General features: G+C 42.1%; 1 protein-coding gene and 1 pseudogene across 6 annotated transcripts in view; one reads left to right on the plus strand and one right to left on the minus strand.

Annotated features, from left to right (window-relative positions):
* Window positions 1-2,645: 2,645 nt before the first annotated feature.
* The window catches only part of Ptpn22 (protein tyrosine phosphatase, non-receptor type 22), a 47,862-nt gene continuing 29,833 nt past the window's right edge, over window positions 2,646-20,674 (plus strand). For 5 of the 6 annotated variants that reach the window (XR_015661428.1, XR_015661429.1, XM_087620041.1 and 2 more), the window contains exons 1-5: window positions 2,646-2,856; window positions 18,225-18,333; window positions 18,594-18,670; window positions 18,791-18,886; window positions 19,300-19,338. Coding sequence is in view for 4 of the 6 variants with exons in the window: in XM_087620041.1 (XP_087476167.1) it covers window positions 2,770-2,856; window positions 18,225-18,333; window positions 18,594-18,670; window positions 18,791-18,886; window positions 19,300-19,338 (408 nt within the window). In the remaining 2 variants the exon portion in view is untranslated. 6 annotated transcript variants of the gene reach the window in all.
* Rpl36a-ps15 (ribosomal protein L36A, pseudogene 15) lies at window positions 9,229-9,612 on the minus strand (annotated as a pseudogene).

Here is a 20,674-nt window from a genome sequence, read left to right on the forward strand (position 1 = left end):
TGCTAAATGGACGTGATGTGCCTGTCTAATTGCCTTCTGCATACCTTTTTGTCCACAGAGTGTGGCGCTTTCAATTTTGGTCAGAGAATGTTCTTTCTGCAGGGGTTGGCAGTGACTATAGAGACCACCGATCAGAGTTCTGAGAATAAAGGACTGGGGAGTGCTCAGGAATAAATGACATCTACACCACCTCTCCCCACCCCAAAACTCAGGGTGCACCCCCAGAGAAGGGACAGAGAGGATTTAAAGTCAGGCGCAGGCGGTTGAAGAGGTAGGGATGCTGATCTCTGAGTGGGACTTGGGCATTGCATTCTCGAGCTCACAGATGCTGTGTTGCTTGCACAGGACCCACACAAACCTGAGGATGCCAACACTCTGTCACGGAGGGCAAGGGATTCGTGCAGCCCCACCCCAGCCTGAAGACTTCTATGCAGTTAATGGTTGGTAGGGAAGGGAGAGACATTGTCTTCAGTATGCAGACTCTGGGAAGCATGCTCCCCTAAACAACCCTAATGAAGCTCACTGGGACTGAAAACTAAAAAGGACATGAAAATGGAGGGCAGGAGAGAGATAGTTGGAAAGAGGAGAGGAGTTAAGTGTGAGGAGGGCCAAGGGAGGACAGGCCGAATGTGTAGAGAGTGTGGTCAGAATGCATTAACTACAATATGAAAATGTCATGTAATCCATTATGTGTGACTAATATATGATAACAGTGTTCCTCTTTCTAGTTTCATCACACACACACACACACACACACACACACACACACACACACATTTAAACCTAGATTCCCTGTTTGAGGAACAAAAACATGTAAAACTTGCCTTCCTGAGTCTGGCTTAAATTTCATATTTTTATATAATTTTATTTATAGTTAACTTAGGATTTTTAAAGTATTTTATTTTATTTTTGAGATTGTTTTGGTATGTAGCCCAGATAGGCCTGGAATTTGTAGCAATTCTCCTATCTTAGCCTCCTGAGTGCTAGTGTTACACATATATGCCAGTATGCCCTGAAGAATGTTGTATTCTTTTTAAAAATAAAGTTTCCCCATATTTTGTATGTTTTAAAATAGTCAGATATTGCATTATTTACAGTAGCAATACATTTCCTTTTAATGCTAGATGAGGATAATCTCAGAGATATTGTTTTATTCTCAGGAAATATTGCTAGAGAATTATGGTTAATTTTAATTTATGTGAACCACAATTGAAATTCTTTATGTGGAATATTAACTTCAAGTTGCCTACCAAGGGCTCAATGAAGAGGGTACAGTGCGTTTTGTGTTCAAAATCATGATTTTCTGAAGGGAGTTTGAATAGTGCAATACCAGAAAGGATTGCTAATATCTTAAACAGAGGAAGTTTGTATCCAAACTACACCTTTCCCAGGTTTTTTTTTTTTTTTTTTTAAACTTGAAACTAATTTTGTAACATATCGTTTGTTCAACTTCCTCATTTGCGGGCATTTTCACACTGAATCAGATCTTGGGTGGGTTGATATGCAACCATTGAGGAGAGGATTTATGCAAACCGAGATGTGGAAGTGCTCTCTGGAACAACCTGCCTTGTCAAGGCACAAATGCCACAAATATGGATGGCTCCCTGAAACGGGGTCTTTTCCAAGACAGGGGCTGTAGGATCAAAATGTCAAAAAGGCTTTCTCTCTTTCTTTCATTCTTCCTCCCCTCTCTTTCCCTCTTCAGTTTCGGAGAGAGAGAGAGAGAGAGAGAGAGAGAGAGAGAGAGAGAGAGAGAGAGAGAGAGAGAGATCCCTTTGTTTCCCTGGTATCTCAAACTCCTAGACTCAAGTGCCCCTGCAGCTGAGACAGTCCTGAGTAGCTGGGACTCCAGACTGCACCGCTCTCCTCAATTCTCTCGAGGCAGGCTGGCCTAGAAACTGTAGATTCTCAGCAAGGTAGATTTTAGCTTTAGTTAGTTTTTGTTCCTTCGCTGTTTACTTGCAGTGCGTTCTGGGGGTACTGTGCTAACTGCCTGCCGGGTGCTTCCCATCCTACCGAAAGCAGTGCTCTCTATGTTTACAAAGCTACTGGAGGTCTGAAGAGGTACAGAGACCAACACTTCCCTTAATGGAGGCCAGTACTTACTTCCCCAGACATGGGTGAGACGACCTGTCAGAAGCAGTGGACTTTGCTTCCTCTAAAAGAAAATGTGAGGTTTATAATGGAGGCTCGACAAGTTCTGAAATAAAAATGCCCACTTGATAAGCAAGAGGTCTGCCATGATCATATCTACCAGAGACTTTGGGGATAATCGTCCAGGTAGAAGATAGGTAACTCCAGAGTCTGTCTCCTTTCCAGCAACAAGGCACGGGTGTCACCCAGGCCTTTGCTCACTGGGGGAACGTGGAAGGCCGAACTCCCAGGTTGGAACTGTACTTTCTGCCTCTCCTCTGGGAATCGAAGGAGAGCTGAGAGCTGTCTGAGTGACAGAGTGGAACAGACTCTGAGCTAAGCAGACCACAGTTTGTGTTCTGGTTAGCCTCTTGTTTGTTACATTTGAACAGTAGCCAAGTTTCTTTGTTGAGAAAGGAAGGCGCTAGGGCCCTGCAGGGAGAGGATGGCTTTGTTGTGTGACCACAGAAGCTAGTTTTGTACTAATTTCCTCTAGGGCTTGTGATGAAGTCAGTTAACCACAGCCTCCAGCACGCCCGGCTCATGCAGCAGTGGTGGCTTCTTGGTGGTGTCTTGGCCATGACACATATTTGACATGCCCTCCCTTAACCCACTCACAGACTCTTGCTCTACGGCATGGACCAAAGAGAAATTCTGCAGCAGCTACTGAAAGAGGCCCAGAAAAAGAAAATTAACAGGGAGGAGTTTGCCAATGAATTTCTGGTGAGTTCTGTAATGCTCTTAAGAGCAGTTGGATAAACTGTAACAGTCTGCTGGGATGGAGCTTGCCTAGACTCAGTTGCTGGAGAGACAACATGAACACAGAAGGGAGGAAGGTGAACTAAAGACATAACCTCTCTGGGTTTTGTTGTATCTGTGTGTTCAGGGTTTTCTCCAGGTATGCTGGTGTTAATGCGGGGTTTGCGTGTTCTTTGAGTGTAACAATCCTATAGAAGGTCCAGACAGATATATGAGTATTCATGCTTTCTGAGCATCTGGAGAAAGCATTTGCATTGTGATTTATGCTTCAAATTACTAATTTTAATTGATACTAAAAAGAAAGAGTAACTTTTCATGTTAAGTGTTATTTTTAGCTTCCTGGTAGGATATCGTTGGTATAACAGGCTTTTGAAAAATCACCCAAACTATCCTTTGCCACTTTTCCTCCTTTCCCTTTTGTAACAAGTTGATTATCAGAACGGGCATTTTCCTTTTTTACAGTAACTGGGTTTCTTTAACGTATACTGTCTGGAGAAGTGGACTGGGTAGAGTAGGGAGTAGAGAGGAGTGAGGGACACGGAGAGCAAGGCAGCCTGGGAGCAGGAGGACTTGATTACCCAGAACAATGAATCCACTTGGAGGGAGCCATAGTTGACAGTGCAATGAAGCTGGGTAGGCCATGCTCCGTCCAAGTCAGGCGTGCGGGATAGCGTGATGACTGGCATACCAGTCGTGCTTTTGGTTTTTGGGTTTGCTTGTTTTGTTTGTTTGTATCGGTACCTAGCTCTGCCCGGCTTACAAATCACTATGTAGATTAGGTTTGGCCTTGAACTCAAAGATCCTCCTGCCTCTGCCTCAGAATGCTGGGATCAAAGGCATCTACCACACCGGCCTTTTGTGTTTTAAAATGCTTCTAATTGGTATTTCAGAACTATAAGAATGTTAAGCCTTAGCCCTTCAGCCTTGAATTGAGAAAAATGAAGCAAATTGACTTGGCCATCATCCAAATATCAAGTATTTAACATGTTCCCAAATCATCCTAAATCTTTGTTTTCTAGCTTTTAAAAAATAAGGATAATAATTTATGTCCTATCTACCCTCATTTTGGATTGTTGTGATGATTACATATCAATAATTATAATAATTAAATGAGTACTATGGAGACGCCTAGAGACCCATTTACTTGGAAAGCTGAGGTGGGTTAAATCTTGAGTTCAAGGCTAGCCCAGGCAGCTTAGAGGGACTTGTCTCAAAAAAGGGATCATTCCATAATATTTACTGAGCACTTACTGTGTACCAACTTTGTTTCTTCACGCTAAGATACAATAGTAAACAAAATGTCTTTGCTTTCCAGCGCTAACGTTCCAGCACCAGATAAATTAGACGAGATGCTTTCACTGAACAGATAGTGTGATTAGATATCACAGCAGGCTAGTGTATAGTGGTTCAACTTCGATGCTAAAATGTTATGCCAGCTCAACTTGCATAAGGTCATGGTGTCATTAAAATCTTTTCTTTCTGCCACAAGTTCTCAGGTTAGATTAGCCACAGGGTAGAGTTGCCAATGTGTCTGCTTAGATACAAACATGCCTGTTTACTGTATTATTGAGACATTCTTGTGACAATTTATAAGATACAGAGGGGAACGGGAGCTGAGAGGCAGTGCCCGCTTTGTCTTATTTTGATTGTATTTTTCAAAACAGAGCAGACTATATCTCTAATATTTTAACCACTTGTAGATGTCATGATAGTTTCTTACCAAACCGGCAGCTACCTCCTGCCTCTCTTTCTAGCCTTGTCCCACCTTAGTTAATTTCTTAGACAAGGTCTCACTATGTAGTCAGAGCTGGTCTGGAACACACTATGCCGACCAGACTAGCCTTGAACTCAGAGATCCACCTACTGTTGCCTCCTGAGTGCTGAGATTAAAGGGGTACACCACCACGCCAGGCTCCAAAGTGGTTTTTTTAATAACATAAATCCGGTTATATTGGTCTCAGCTTAAAAGAACCTTTTATAGCTTGTATTTTCTAGCTGCTTGTAATTGTGAACTACGATATATATTTAGAAAACTACATGAAATGTGTGAATGAAGTTATAAAGGAACCATTGCCAATGTAGTCACTGCCCAGATTAAAAATAATTGCAGTACTGTCTAACTCCGAGAGATTCCCGACTGTCCCTTCTACAGATGGCTTCTCCACCCACCTCACCCTCACCCCACCCGACTCAAGGGTAAATCACTGTCCTGGTTTTATACTAATCATTTCCTTGCCCTTCTAGTTCCTTATGTTTAAGAACCTTCTTTTGGGGAGGTGATTAAGTGGAACCTCACTGTTCACTGACTCATGTCCTCCAGTGGAAAAAACAAAGAGTTTTACCCTAAAGCCCCACCTAAAGGCTCAACTGAGACACAAGAAAAATAGCTTTCAGAGAGAGGAGCTATTGGCCAGGGAAATGCCGCCATCCCACTGGAAGGTTCCCACTTGACTTCTGCCTCCAGTCTACTTGAAGCCCTTGTGTGTATGAGATTTCAGAATGAATTCTGTGACGTAAGGGCACTGGTAACTGCCTTAGTGGCAATTACCATACAGCATTTACACTTAAATGTAGATTTCCTGTCCTGACTTTTGTTGTTGTTGAGTTTTCATTATGTGGCTCTGGCTGCCCTGGAACTCACTCTGTAGACTAGGCTGGCTTCAAACTCTCAGAAATCTGCCTGCCTCTGCCTCCTATGTGACAGAATTAAAGGCACGTGCCACCAAGCGTACTATGCTCCCTTAAAGACAGATTTGCATTTTGTGTGTATATACGTATTGTTTTGCCTGCATGTGTATAGCATGGAGTTAGTGGAGGCCAGAAGATGGAGCTGGATGCCTTGGAACTGGTGTTGTGAATCACTGGGTGGATGCTGCGAACTGAGTCTAGGACCTCAGCTTTAAGCAGCAAGTGAGCCATCTACTGAACCATCTTTCCAGACCTTTCTTTATTTTTATATTTTTAAATGTGTGTGTGTGTGTGTGTGTGTGTGTGTGTGTGTGTGTGTTCACACACATGTAGGTGCCACAGCGAGAGTGTGAAAGTCAGAGAACACCTTGGGAGATTGAGTTCCCTTCAGAATGTTCTAAATTACACTTATGCATCTGTTTAGTCAGTAGGGGGTAAGGTATGTATGCCATGGCTCATGCATGGAGGTCAGAGGACATATATCAGTGCCTGACTAGCACACTCGAGGCCCCGAACTCAACTCTCTAGCACCGCACACTCACAAAAAAGAAAGCCACACAGCTCACAGTCATAGAACTAAAAGTTCAAACAATACACCAGCTAGTATCACAACCCCTGCCCTTGTTACTTGTCGCCTCCTGCCTCTATTTGATCAACTGGCCTTAATGCTTTAAACTTTTGGAAAAAATTTAAAATATAACATAGAAACAACAAATGCTTTAAACGTAGACATCAACTTCATAAATAGTAATAAAGCAGGCTTATGTACCCCTAGATCAAGAAATAGGATTGTTGGGCTATAGATGGTGCTCACATGGTTGGTCCATTGACTGCATATCACACAGGAGGCCCTGGATTAATCCACAGAACAGGCTTGGTGGTACAAATCTGCGTTCCCAGCACTCAGCAGGATCAGGGGTTCAAGCTTATTCTCAGCCTGGTGTTCATGAGATGCCTGGACGGACACACACACACACACACACACACACACACACACACACGCTGCACAGACAGCCCCTGGGTATTCTTCCTAATAATAATGCCCTGACCTCCACCCCACCCCTCTCCCCAAAAGACAGAAGTCAACACTATCTGTATACCTTTTGGTTTTTCTGCATTGCTTTGCTTATTATACTAAACAATAGCTTTAAAACCTGTTTTTTTTAACTACATGCAGATGAAATTGTGTCGTGTTTTGTGTCTGATTTGAAAAGCTATTCGATTTTGTTGCATGCAGTTGGATCTCATGTTTTTTTCTAGTCGTTGTTGTGAATTCTGTCAAAGTTCCATAGATGTGATTTTTTTCTTTTTTATAATTAGATATATTTCTTTATTTACATTTCTTTTTTTCAGCCCCCTAACCACTCCCCCTCCCCTTCTATATAGGTATTCCCTTCCTCATCCACCCTCCATTACTGCCCCCCCAAACAATCTCCTACACTGGGGGCCTAACCTTGGCAGGACCAAGGGCTTCCCCTTCCACTGGTGCCCCAACAAGGCTATTCACTACTACATATGCAGTTGGAGCCCTGGGTCAGTCCATGTATAGTCTGTGGTAGTGGTTTAGTCCCTGGAAGCTCTGGTTGGTTGGCATTGCTGTTCTTATGGGGTTGCAGGCCCCTTCAGTTCCTTCAATCCCTCCTCTAATTCCTCCAACGGGGTTCCTGTTCTCAGTTCAGTGATTTGCTGCTAGCATTGACCTCTCTATTTGACATGCTCTGGCCGTGTCTCTCAAGAAAGATCTATCTCTGGTTCCTGTCGGCCTGCACTTCTTAGCTTCATCCATCTTATCTAGTTTTGGTGGCGGTATATATATGGGCCCCAAGTGGGGCAGGTTCTTCAGTCTCTGCTCCCATAGATGTGATTCTTTTTGTGATCATAGAGTATTGTTACTGGCTGTTCTAATTAGCTTTCCTGTCTCTATAATAAAACTGACCAAAGCAACTTGGGGAGGAAAGGGTTTACCTAGACTGAGCTTCCATGTCACAGCCGTCATTCAGGGAAGGCCGGTCAGGAATTCAAGGCAGGAACTGAGTCAGAGGCCAGGGAAGACACTGTTACTTTCTTGCTCTTATGGTGTACTCACGACCACCTGCTCAGGTGTGGCATTATCCATAATGCACTGGGGCCTTTGCCAACAATCATTAATCAAGAAAATGCCTTTCAGATTTGCCTACAGACCAATCTGATGAGGTGGTTTCTCAGTTAAGATCTCCTCTTCCCAGATGATTTTAGCTTGTATTAAGTTGACAAAAACTAACCAACCCAGCTGGCAACACCTATTTTGAATCACCACAGCAGTGTTTAGCCTTGCTGGCCTCAAAGTGTAGTTTCATTGTGACTTTTAGCCTAGTTTGCCCTCCTTCCTTTCCCTTTTCTTCCTCCTTCCTTCTTTCCTTCTTTCCTCATTTCTTTTCTTTTGTTAATTTTGAGACAGGATATCACAAGTTGCCCAGGGAGACCTTGCAAGCCTCCTGTCTCAGCTCCCCAAGTAACTAGATCTTAGGCTTGTGCATCCTGGTCTAGCTGTGAATCTATCTTTGTTACACAGATTGTCAAATCCAGGGCCTTGCCGTTGCTAGGCAAAGGTTCTACTACTCAAGTACTCAGCTACACCCACAGTCTAGTCATTCTTTGTACATTCCAAGCTTTTGGCAAATGTATTAACTTTTATTTTACAGTCGATATACTTAAAGTAGGGTTTCTTTTAGTTAAAAAACAATCCCTAAAACTGTTGAATATATTATTTAAACAAGAGAAAGTGAACTTTGTTTCTTGGAGGTATTTTTATAGAAAATATGAATATTCAGTTACTAAATATGAAGACATATTTATTAAATATGAAGGATCCATTGAGCTCTAATAGTAGAAACCCATTCCTAATGGCTGGATTCAAGTGCTAATGTATCTAGAAGTGTGCTGACATTGTCATAGCCTCTGTAGATTTTATCTATCATAGACTCCAGGAAACTCTTGGTTCTGTATGTATTTACAATAATGATACTAAGGAAATGGTTATGAGCACAGCACCCCCTGCATAGCAAGAACATAAACATTTGTTGAGTTGAAACAGCTCCTGAGAACCAATGAGCCTTTATGGAAGTAAATGTTGTATTTATTAAGGGGCAGGTTTTTTTATTACTGACACCACCAGAAGAAACATATTTACCTCTGAAGCTGATTCCTCCTGACTTCACCCCTGGCCTTTTGCTCGGGACTCATCTATCCTCAGTTACTCTCAGGATGGTTTTGACACATTCTTGCCATTTCCTTGTCTTTTCATACTTGATTTAAATTTCTTGATTTAATTACTGCAATTGGGCTGTTGCCTAGTAGCTTCTCCCTTAACCAGTGCTATGGAACACCCTTGCCTGTCTTGTTAAAGATGACCGTGTGTCTACTCAGGGCCAACCTCTTTGACCATCCCTACTGTTAGTAGTCCTGTCCACTAGCTGTAGAGGTCTAAACTCCTGATTCAATTCCTTTGCACTCATGCTTTCTTGGTCTTGTCGGAAGCTTAGTAAACCATCTGCACTCACAAGGTAACAAGAAGCAACCTTATAGAGCTCCAGAGAAAGTCAAACTGTGGTTCATTCTCCCCTTAGTAGTATATCTTCTATTTATTAGCTTCTCTCTTTTGGGGGGGGTGAAAGGTCAAGATTTTATTGTCTTCATAACAAAATCAGCTTAGAACTGGATCACTTGGCCCTTTCTCGTCACCTCCCAGTTCAAAATGCTTGCATCTCTTAACAGCCAGCATCCTCTTAGATCTGCAGTTGGGCTCAACGCACTCCAGTCTCAGCACAATCTTCTTTGTAGTTTTAACCTTTTGGCCAAAAATGGGCTTAGTCTGCCTGCTGTAGCCACTTTGTTTCCTGTCATAACACCGCTTTCCCTGGGCATACAAAGAATCCTTGCCCTTCTTGTACTGCGTCACCTTGTGGGGCCGGTGCTTCCCACATTTCTTGCAGAATGTCCCATGGGTCATAGGAACGTTCACCATGTTTGCAGGAGTGCTATCAGCTCAGAAAGATGTTTATTAGCTTCTCAAAGTGGGGCTCACATAACTGAACTGAGTTATGAAGACTTCGGCAAGCATAGGATTCTGAATGCCAAACAGCCACAATTTGATTCAAATTAAGTACACACTAGTGTTGCCTGGTGCCACTTTTCCTGCAGCCTTGATTCGGAACACACACACACACACACACACACACACACACACACACACACACATGCTCAGTTTGCACTCAGCCTGCCAGTGAGCCATAAACACCAAACACTGTGGGAAACTCTTCTGCTTGGATTTAAGTATTAACAAATCAATTGTATCTTATTTGTACGTACATTTCATTTGAGTGTACATTTTTTATTTATTTTTTGTTTTTTCAAGACAGAGTATCTGTGTAGCTCTGGCTATCCTGGAACTCACTCTGTAGACCAGGCTGGCCTTAATCTCAGATATCCACCTGCCTCTGGAGTGCTTGGACTAAAGGTGTGTGCCACCATCCCTGGCTACCTTTTTTTTCATTGTATACACATAGTTTTGTGTTCTTAGAAACATGGTGGTTTAATTATGGAAAACGACGACTTAGTATTTTCTAGCATTACTCAACACAAGTGTCAGATTAGTCTACCTTTGCATTGTACATCATGTTAGAATGTTTGATTTCAAAAATTGAGGTCGGAGTTGCTGATTGAGATTCATTGAAACTATTCATGAAATTAATTTTGATTTGACATTAGGATAGAATTTTCAAAAATTTTGATACAACCTTGAACATACTTCTGCCATTTTTATACTACATATTTATGTGAAGTGGTTTTCAGAGAGCTGCTAATTATAAAATCTTGCTCAATTCTGAAGACAATGAAGATGCTTTATGTCCTGCAGTATCAAATATTCAGCCAAACTTTAAATGTGTGTGTGTGTGTGTGTGTGTGTGTGTGGTGTGTTTGTGTGTGGTGTGTGTGGTGTGGTATGTTTGTGTGTGTGTGGTGTGGTATGTTTGTGTGTGTGTGTGTGTGGTGTGGTATGTTTGTGTGTGTGAGTGTGTTTGTGTGTGTGTGTGTGTGTATGTGTGAGTGTGTGTGTGTGGTGTGTTTGTGTACAGGGTGTTTTGAGCATGTGGAGATGAAGGAAGTTGGTTCTCTCCTTTTGCTATGAAGGTCCCAGGAGTCACACTCAGGTTGTCACAGTTGGTAGTAGGTGCCTTTACCCACTGAGCTACCTTGCTGGCTCCAAGATCTAATTCTTAAGGTAAAAATAAGCAAGTACATCCAGTCCATTAGAATGCTAATGCTTGCTTTCACTCTTTTTTTTTTTCTTTTTCTTTTTTTCGGAACTGGGGACCTAACCCAGGACCTCTCTACCACTGAGCTAAATCCCCAACCCCTTTTTCACTCTTAATGTTAAGATTCATTTTGCTTCCTGAGGAGCACCATGGTCATTGGCAAGAACAGATCCTCACAAAAGGCATTGAAAAGGGGGAGCCAAGAAGAACATGGTCCATTTCCTAAGAATTATTGGCATGATGCAGCAGTATCAACTATATTCAACAGTGGGAACTTAGAAAACACTAATCACAGGGACCCAAGGACCCAAATTTATATCTGATGGCCTCAGGGGTCCTATGTTGGAAGTGAGTCTTGCTGATCTGCAGAATACAGAATCTACATTTAGAAAATTCAGGCTAAGGATATTCAGGGGAAAAACTATCTAGCTTCTTACTCAAGACAGAATGTGACATATGGTATGGCAAAAAAAAAAAAAAAAAAAAAAAAAAAAAAAAGGCAGATCATGCCAAAGGCTCATGCCAACAGCCAGACAACCAATAACCAACAATTCATCTGTTCTGTGTTGGTTCTTTTGGTTTGGTTTGGTTTTGGTTTTCAGTCTTTATTTTTTTCCAGACAAGGTTTCTCTGTGTTGCCTTGGATCTCCTGGAACTAACTGTAGACCAGGCTAGACTCAAACTCAGAGACCCTCTTGCCTCCGCCTCCTGAGTGCTGGGATTAAAGACATGCACCACCACTTGGCTCTGTGTTGGTTTTATTAAAAATTAACAATATGCAAGATCTATCATATTCTGCACCAGCAGGTCTGACTGACCCAAAAGGAGATGAAGGAAATCATGACCTGGGAAGTACAGATAAACTACTTGAAAGAAGTGGTTATTATGGTGATTTCAGACAGTAAGAAAGCTTGCCAATATGTCTTTTTCATGATGGTCTTGCTAGAAAAGTGAAATTGCAGGGGCCTGAGTCTGAACGCTCTTGGAGCTCTGTGCTGTGTAGCAGCTCAGAAAGGCGCCCGGGCGCAGAGCAAGTGTGTGGATATGAACCACCAATCAGGAAGCTGCTCAAAATTCAGATCTTTTTCTTTACAAAATACACCATGTTTTATTATTATTCTCATACTTTTCAACTATTAAAGGACAAAACTAAAAGTATATAAATAATTTAAAGGAGCTATTTATTTTATATACACATAAAACAACACTTATTTTAAGAAATATTACACAAGTCAGCCTTTTAGGTCCTACTAGAAAATATCCTTTCCCCTTAAACTAGAGGTGATCTATATCCTGAATTTTATGGTTGTCACATTTTAAATTTCATTGTAGTTTTACCACTAGTGAAGACTTTTTTTTAAAAAAAATGCCTAACTATAAGATTTAGATTTTTAAGTGATAAATAAAAGGGACTAATTATGAAAAAATAAATAGCAAGACTATATATCAGTGTTTCTCAACTAGTGGGTCATGACCCCTTTTGGGACCTTTTCACAGGGGTCACCAAAGACCATTGGAAAACACAGATATTTATGTCATGACTCATAACAGTAGCAGCATAACAGTTACAAAGTAGCCATGAAAATAATTGTATTGTTGGGGGCCCACAGCATGAGGTATTAAGGGCCACAGCATCAGGGAGGTTGAGAACTACTGGTATAAATCAATGAATTTAAAAATGAAATTGCAGGGGTTGGGGATTTAGCTCAGTAGTAGAGCGCTTGCCTAGCAAGCGCAAGGCCCTGGGTTTGGTCCCCAGCTCCAAAAAAAAAGAAAAAAAAAATGAAATTGCAGGTGTTGTCAGTGTCTTTTCTTTATGCCTGTATATCTCTAACCACGCTAAAATCTCGCAAGCGAAAAGGAGCTGTGGGTGGAAGGAGTTCAGCGTGTTCTGTTTTGCACTGCAGCATCCTGTTTTACACCACAGACACTACAGTTTTGTGATTGCTGTTTTACTTTCTTCATTCCCTTTAGGAAGGGACTTAATTTATTAACTAGTATTTGAGAAAGACGTGCATAGGACTTAGTCTTAACTCGTTGACTCTGTGAGTGAGGTCTCCATTCTGTTCTCATTTCTTGACAGCGAATGGACTCGAGGCCAAAGACAAAAGGAACTCACTGTTAGCTGAGCACACACAGTCCAGTGTATCGCACTTCCTACCCTGTGTCAGGGGCCATAGGCTGATGGCTCCCTCACCTTATTCTCCCAGATGCTCTTCTCTCAGTTTCTCTTGACGCCTCATCAAGGGACTAACAGCCCCTGCCTCGTGTCTGGCAGAGAAATACTTTGACCCTCTGACCTATTCATCATCCCAAACCTCGATCCAGCCCTTAGCAGTCCTGCTTATACCCACACCGTTTGCTTCTTCCTTTAGCATTCCCTTGCTTCTGTTGTAGTTTATCAGCGTTTTGGCCCTGTTATGTTCTCTGCTAGGGCCTGGGAGCTTCAGCGTTAGCAGGAAGAGAAGAAGACTTAAAAGGACGATTTAAAGGTGGTCTGACCACAGATAGACGTCAGGGGAAAAAATTAAAGTCTTTCACACTTCCTAAGTTAACAGCTCTGTAGGTATTTCCTGTGACATGTTGAGCCAGGTAGCTTCCTCTGTCATCAGTCAGATGACTCCAGGAGCAGCAGAAGAAAAAGCCATTCTGAAGGTCACAGTGCAGACCAAACAAGCATCCCATTACTAACGGACATAATCTTCACCTGTGGCACCTTGCCCCAAGAGTGCCTCTCAAAAACCCAAGCCAACAAACCCCAAGGCTTTGCCTACAACGTTCTCCTCCAGAAGCATTCTGCGAGCAGAGCCAAGTTCAGGAAAACGAATAAAGTTAGTATCACAGAGAGGAGGTACTGACTCTGGAAACTTCTAGAAAGAATTGTTTGGGGTCACTTTTCAGAAACCATAAAATCTAGAGCAGCAGAAAAGCCAATAAGGAGGATAAAAAGCAGAGAGAAATGAGAAATGGGTGAAGCTCCAGGGGAAGCACTTTTGAAAATTGTAAAATTATATTTAATGGGGGCAGGAACAGGTAGGTGTGTGGAGGTGAGAGGATAACTTTTGGTGTCACTTCTCTCCTTCAGTCACACAGATCCCAGAGACTAACTTCAGCTATCAGTCTCGGCCGGTACCTTTGCCTGTTAATCCATCTCACTAAAGCACCAGAAGTAGTTCATGGTGTTCCAGGTGTCTGTGTCATTTCTTAATTAAATTCCCAAGCTAGTCCATTAGCATAGCCACCTTAGTGTAAAAATACACCGTTTAGCATCTCCTGTCAAGTCCAGCTCCGAAATCAAAGGAATTCAAACCGTGATGTACAACCAGGATTCAAGAACTTCCCGTGTTCCTGGGTCAGGATCCAGCAGGTTTCCTGTGTCTTATCAAACCCAGAAATAAAAAAAGAATAGTTAGTTACTAGAGGAATACATACTGGTACTCAGGGAGCCTCAAAGAAACAAGCACAGACTGGCTGCTATAATTCAAATCCCTGTCTATAAAGATATACTGGGGCTGTTGTAGTAACTTCATGTTACTCTATTTGGAAGATATTAGTTTAATTAAATTCTATATATTTAATAGTGGTGTTCTGAATTTTTAGCTATGCTCTCCACTTTCTCCCCATCTCATTGAAGGCTGACTTCGTCACCAAATTCCCTGATCCACTTTTTAATAACAGGGTCTCTCTGTGTAGCTCTGGCTGGCTCAGAACTGAGCGTGTGGACCCAGCGGACCTTCAACTCAGGGAGAATCACCTGTTTTGCCTCCTGAGTGCTTCAGTTAAAAGGTGTGGGTCACGATACCTGACCTTCTGAGCCAATTCTGAAGCCTCGTGATACATCTGGATAATTTGTTGGATCAAAATTTCCTATTATCACGGCACCTCTTTTCTGCCTCTCTCCTCTCTGTGCCATTGCTTTTATTGCTGGGGGTAGAGTCTGTGTAGCAGTGGCTGACCTGAAACTCTCTATGTAGACTAGTCTGGCCCTGAACTCAGCGATCTCCTGCTTCTGCCTCCTCCTGAGGGCTGGGATACACCGGTCATATCTCTGAGTTCCCCTTTCCTCATTCATTTTAGAACCACTTCTATTACTGCCTCAGGCAAACTCCTGCGCAAAGCTGTATGTCCTCATCACTGATGTAGAAGTATTGTATGAAGCACATACACTGCTGAGTAACAGTAGTAACAGCCCTCTTGATTTTTGGTTGTTATTGCTCTCATTTGAGATAAGTTCCTTCTTATTATTCACTCTGTGGGTCAAAAGTAGATCATAGCCACGGCTCTGAAAGGCAAAAGCAGCGCCAAGGACACTAACACTTATGAATAGCCAAAGGAACACCCTAGTTTTAAAGATGTCATGTTACCCATGATGTCACCAGTTGGTGAGAACTTGAAAGAATCTAGAAGCCATCTTTAGAGATTTCATTGGAAAGCACTGGGAAATTCAGGAAAGCGAACTTGATTCTAGCTCAAGAGATCCTTACCTGCAGAGTTTGGAATTTATTTTCCAAGTAGTAAAAATGATTTATTGAAGTTTCTTTAAGCAGCACTGGAAAGATGAACAAAGCATAGATTGAGTTAATTGACATAATTAGACCCAATAAATGTGAATGGATGAAGAATGATTTGAAGATGAGAAGTCATAGGAGTTGAAGCTTGAAGGGAAAGTCTAAACTAAACTTAGTGTGTCTAGAGGGTTTTCTGTCACTGTGATGACACATTATAGATTTGAAGGAGGAAAGAGTTGTTTTGACTCACAGTTCCGCTCCATAGTTGCTTGGCCCCATTGCTGTAGGCCCGTGGAGAGGCAGACATCACAAGAGTGAGGGTATAGTGACACACAGCTACTTACCTCATGGATCCCCAGAGACAAAGAGACACAAACCATTAGAAAGGGGATAGGAACAAGATAAATCTTTCCAGGACATGTCACTGTGGCTTATTGCGTTGTTAGGACCCTCCTTTCAACAGTACAATCGTATTCTGAACCCGTCTAGGGCTTAATCCGCTGGTTAGATCAAAGCCTTCAGAATCTATCTAATCACTTCCTCAAAGCTGAGCGGCTGCCCAGCGAGACTTTAACACTGGAGCCTTTTAGAGGGGGACACACCATATCCCAACCATAGCAGGGAGAAAAGCTGATGCAAGACTGCGCAGGAAGAAACAACTGAACTCGCTAAATGTATCCGGGGTGGGAACTGTGGGCAGGGAGGAACCTAAAGTGCTTGTTCACCAGGGTGTGGGGTGGGATTGCTCCGAATGGAGAGAGTTCCATTGGCCTTTACCAGTGGGAAAATGATGCGTTTAGCCTCAGATGTACCGAGTGTGAGGCTGCGATAAGATATTGAAATGAAAATATCTAGGACCTGGTTGGTAATTTGGAACTGAAATCTTAGTATAGAAACTTGAGATGTATCCAAATGATGCTGAAAATATAATAAAATTTTGGCAAATTAATCAGCAAATACTATACACCCTCTATCATTTGAGTGTTGGGTATTTCTTTGTTAGTGTGGGGGGGGAAGGGTTTACTCAGTTTACATTTCCACATCATAGTCCATCACTGAGAAAAGTCAGGACAGAAACTCAAGCAGGGCCAGAACCTGGAGGCAGGAGCTGGTGCAGAGGCCATGGAGGGATGCTGTTGACTGGCTCAGCTCGTGACTTCCTCAGTCTGTTTTTTTATAGAACCCAGGACCAACAAGCCCAGGGGTGGCTCCACCCACATTTGCTGGGCCCTCCCCATCAATCACTAATCAATAATAAATGCCCTACAGCAATCTTATGGAGGCATTTTCTCAATCGAGGCTCCCTCCTTTCAGTCGACTCTAACTTGTGTGTCAAGTTGACATAAAACTAGCTAGCATAATGAAACAAAGAAAGTGTAGAAACTAGAAAATATACACCAATAGGGGCCAAGGGAAGAACAGATTTCAAAACAAAAGTTAAAGAGAATGGAGACCTGGCGATGTTGAGTGATTTATCCCTAGAAGGCAATTAATACTCTTCCTGGGATGATTCTTCATTAAATAGTGGGGAAATAATGCAGATCATCTTAATTCAGTAAACATTGCATTCATCGTCAGAGGTACTGGTTAGGTCTCACAAAATTCAGCTCTAGTGCATGTATCTGTTTGTCTTCTTTTAATTACAAAGGAGATGAAATTTTGGACTACATTAATTCCAGACAAGTAGCCAAAGAGAAATTACCAAAGCATTTCTGACCTCGCATTTAGGTCTATAAATGGGAATAACTTTAAGGAACAATTAAGGATTCTTGTCCAATAACATTAAGACAGCCCCTGCCCATCTCAGATCATATTCTATCTAAAGAATATGATTCTGTTTAGATTATTACCTGCTGGAATGGAACGGTGGGCTTAAGGTTTGAGTCAAAAATGCTTTGGAACTGAAATCTCTGAGATTTTTTTGACAGTTATAAACAGAGTCTGTCTAACTTAAGCTCCATTTCTACTTAGAAAACAAATGATCTGAAGTAAAACAAAAGATGAATGGAATTTAGTAATTTTCCTGTTGACATTGACTAGACCGTATAAGAAAGTAAGTCATACTCTGGTGTCTATTCCCTGGGTGGAGCACATAGCTCACTTTTAGACATCATTTGGTTTCTTGAATATTTAGCAGTTTCAGATGTAGGCTTTTTTTTACTGTGATTCAGCTGCAGTGTGAGCTTCACTTCTCCAAAGTCACTGAACTGTGTTGTGTCATCATTGTTTCCTGTCCTGGAAGCAGTTAGCTCCGGAGGGCACTGCAAGGGTTGAGGTGGAATGTGTGAAAAACGAATGGCTTCTAGCTCCTTCCATGTGTGCACGTGTGCCTCTCCCTGTATGTGGTGCGCATGTGTATTTGGTTGTGCACACAAATTTATGGAGGCCATAGGGCAACCTCGGATGTCTTTCCTCAAGAGTCATCTACCTTGTTTTGTGATCGGGGGCTTGCCAATTAGGCTAAGCTGGCTGGCCTATCAGGAATCCACCTGCCTCTAGCTCCCAGCACTGGCATTGCAAGTTTGAGCCACTACACCTGGCTTGCATTCAATCATTCATTCATTCATTCATCCATTCATTCGTTTATTTATTTATGTCTTTGAGGGTCTTTCTATGTTTCTCTGCCTGGCACAGAACTCACTATGTAGACCAGACTGGCTCAGACTTGTAAAGAGTCTGCCTATGTCTGCCAAATGCATGTGCCACTATTCCTAGCCCACACGTGGCTTTTATGTGGGTTCTGGGAATCAAACTTAGGTGCTCCTGCTTTCAAGTGAACTATTTTTTCCCCAAATCTCTTACCTGTTTCTTTGGAAAAATTATTCTTGGAATTGTATTACAGAAGCTGAAAAGGCAATCTACCAAGTACAAGGCAGACAAAATATATCCTACAACCGTGGCTCAGAGGCCCAAGAATATCAAGAAAAACAGATACAAGGATATTTTGCCCTGTAAGTTCCATTTCCTCCTGAAAACTTGTACTTCCTCCCAATTTTACCTCTTCTCTTCCACTTCTTAACCAAGTACTTGTTCTTAATCTTGGGATACTGCACTGACAAATTAATTTTACTATTTATGATCATAAAAAAATTCATTCATTAGATTACTTGTTCACATATCAAAAACTTGTAACAGTCACTTTTCCTGAGACCCGACTCACCCCTCTATGTAAGACTTCTCAGTCACACCATCTCTTTCTCTCGTGTTCTAGATGATCACAGCCTGGTAGAGCTGTCTCTGTTAACGTCCGATGAGGACTCCAGTTACATCAATGCCAGCTTTATTAAGGTAGACTGAGGGAATAAACGACCCTGTGTTCTCCTGAGCACCTGAAATGGGGATGGGGAGGAGAGTAGGGAGAATAGAATGCTGTCTGCAGGCACCTCAGGTGATGTCTCTTCCCTTTAGGGTGTCTATGGGCCCAGGGCTTATATTGCCACTCAGGGTCCTTTATCTACAACTCTCCTGGACTTCTGGAGGATGATCTGGGAATACCGTGTCTTGGTGAGTGTGTAATTGCTTCTGTCACTTCAGTAGAGAAGATGGGATGCCAGGGAGAAGCTGAGCAGGTTTCCCAGCTGTTTAAAAGCAGCTCTTTTCTGTGGAATTGATGAAATTTCAGAGCGTAGGTATCTTTTATCAATTTTACAATGAACTCTTGTTCACGTGAATGAGATCTGGCACCGTGACAGGCTCTCTTGGTTGCAAGAATTGAGCTAACTAGAGACCAGGGAAGCGGGGACAAAAGAAGGAAGAGTAAGAGCGGTTTGGTTTTTAAGTCCTTGGGGTTCCTTCTTTGGTTAAAAAGGCAAAGCCAGCAGGGAAACAATGCTAAATGCTTTCTGGCTCTGGGACCCATGCAGGGCTGTCCTCTCCAGCTCCGCACACACACTTACGTTTCTGTGTCCTGCCTCCAGGTCATCGTCATGGCATGTATGGAGTTCGAAATGGGAAAGGTGAGTTGCTGCCTCGTTCTGGTTGACCTAAAGAAAAAGGGGAAAAAGGGTGGTGTCCCTGCGGGAGACAGAGGGCATTTTTGTGACAGAATTTTGCTTATGTGTATCTCTCTGGAAAAAACCATACCATACCACATGATCCACAAGAGGTTTCATGTCTGAGAATCCCTTTTATCCATTTTTCCTCATAGCGCCTGTTAAAGAAAGGAAGGGAGAAAAGAGTACCATTTCCTTTCTGATAATCAGATGCTGGGCTACACTACCACATGTAGCTGAGTCTCTGCATGGTGAAAGGAGTCAATAGTTTTATTTTAATTAGTTAAACTGCATTGCTGTTTTAAAAATGAACCTTCACTTCAGTTATTGAAAACTTTCTTTTGGGTTGGAGAGATGGCTCAGTAGTTAAGAGCACTGACTGTTCTTCCAGAGGTCCTGAGTTCAAATCCCAGCAACCACATGGTGGCTCACAACCATCTGTAATGATGTCCTTTTCTGAAGACAGCTACAGTGTATTTATATATAATAAATAAATAAATCTTTTAAAAAAGAGAAAACTTTATTTTGGGGTATGTGAAATTTTTCCAAATATTAACTTGATTTACTATAAATAAAAATGTTTCCTGTGAAAATTTAGTATTCTACTTAAGGTGTGTTATATATATATACACACATATATATATACATATATATATAATATACATAGAATTTTAATTTTTATTAAAATAACCGGGCAAGCAAATATGTACTATTATTGTACACTGGATCATATGTTAACTATTTTGGCATATTGGGCTAAAATAAATTTCACCTGTATTCATTTTTAAATGTGATATTTAAACCTAAACATGTGACTGCATTGCTGTTTTAATCTAGTGCTGCTATTCCAGGTTGGGAATTCTAATCACAATCGAGGGAATCTGGCACTTAGCTGGTGCGGCTGTTTTAGTCAACGATTTCAATTTTCTTTCTTTTCTTCCCCTCCTTCCCCTCCTCCTCCTCCTCCTCCTCCTCCTCCTCCTCCTCCTCCTCCTCCTCCTCCTCCTCCTCCTCCTTCTCCTCTTCTTCTTCCTCCACCTCTTCCTCCTCTTCCTCCTCCTCCTCTTCTTCTTCCTCCTCTTCCTCTTCCTCCCCCCTCCTCCTCTTGCTCTTCCTCCCCTCCTTCTCCTCCTCTTCCTCTCCCCCTCTTCCTCCTCTTCCTCCTCCTCCTTCTTCTGAGATGCTGAAAATAGGTCAACAATGGCTGTCTACTTTTTCAGGCTCTAGGAAGTCTGTAATTCAGACATCCTTTAATGTCTGTCTTTTATCCTTTGGAGATTCCCTATCATGTTGTTGGAGC

Source organism: Rattus norvegicus, chromosome 2, assembly GCF_021556685.1.
Source record: "Rattus norvegicus strain SHRSP/BbbUtx chromosome 2, alternate assembly SHRSP_T2T, whole genome shotgun sequence".
In the NCBI taxonomy this organism is placed as follows: Eukaryota; Metazoa; Chordata; class Mammalia; order Rodentia; family Muridae; genus Rattus; species Rattus norvegicus.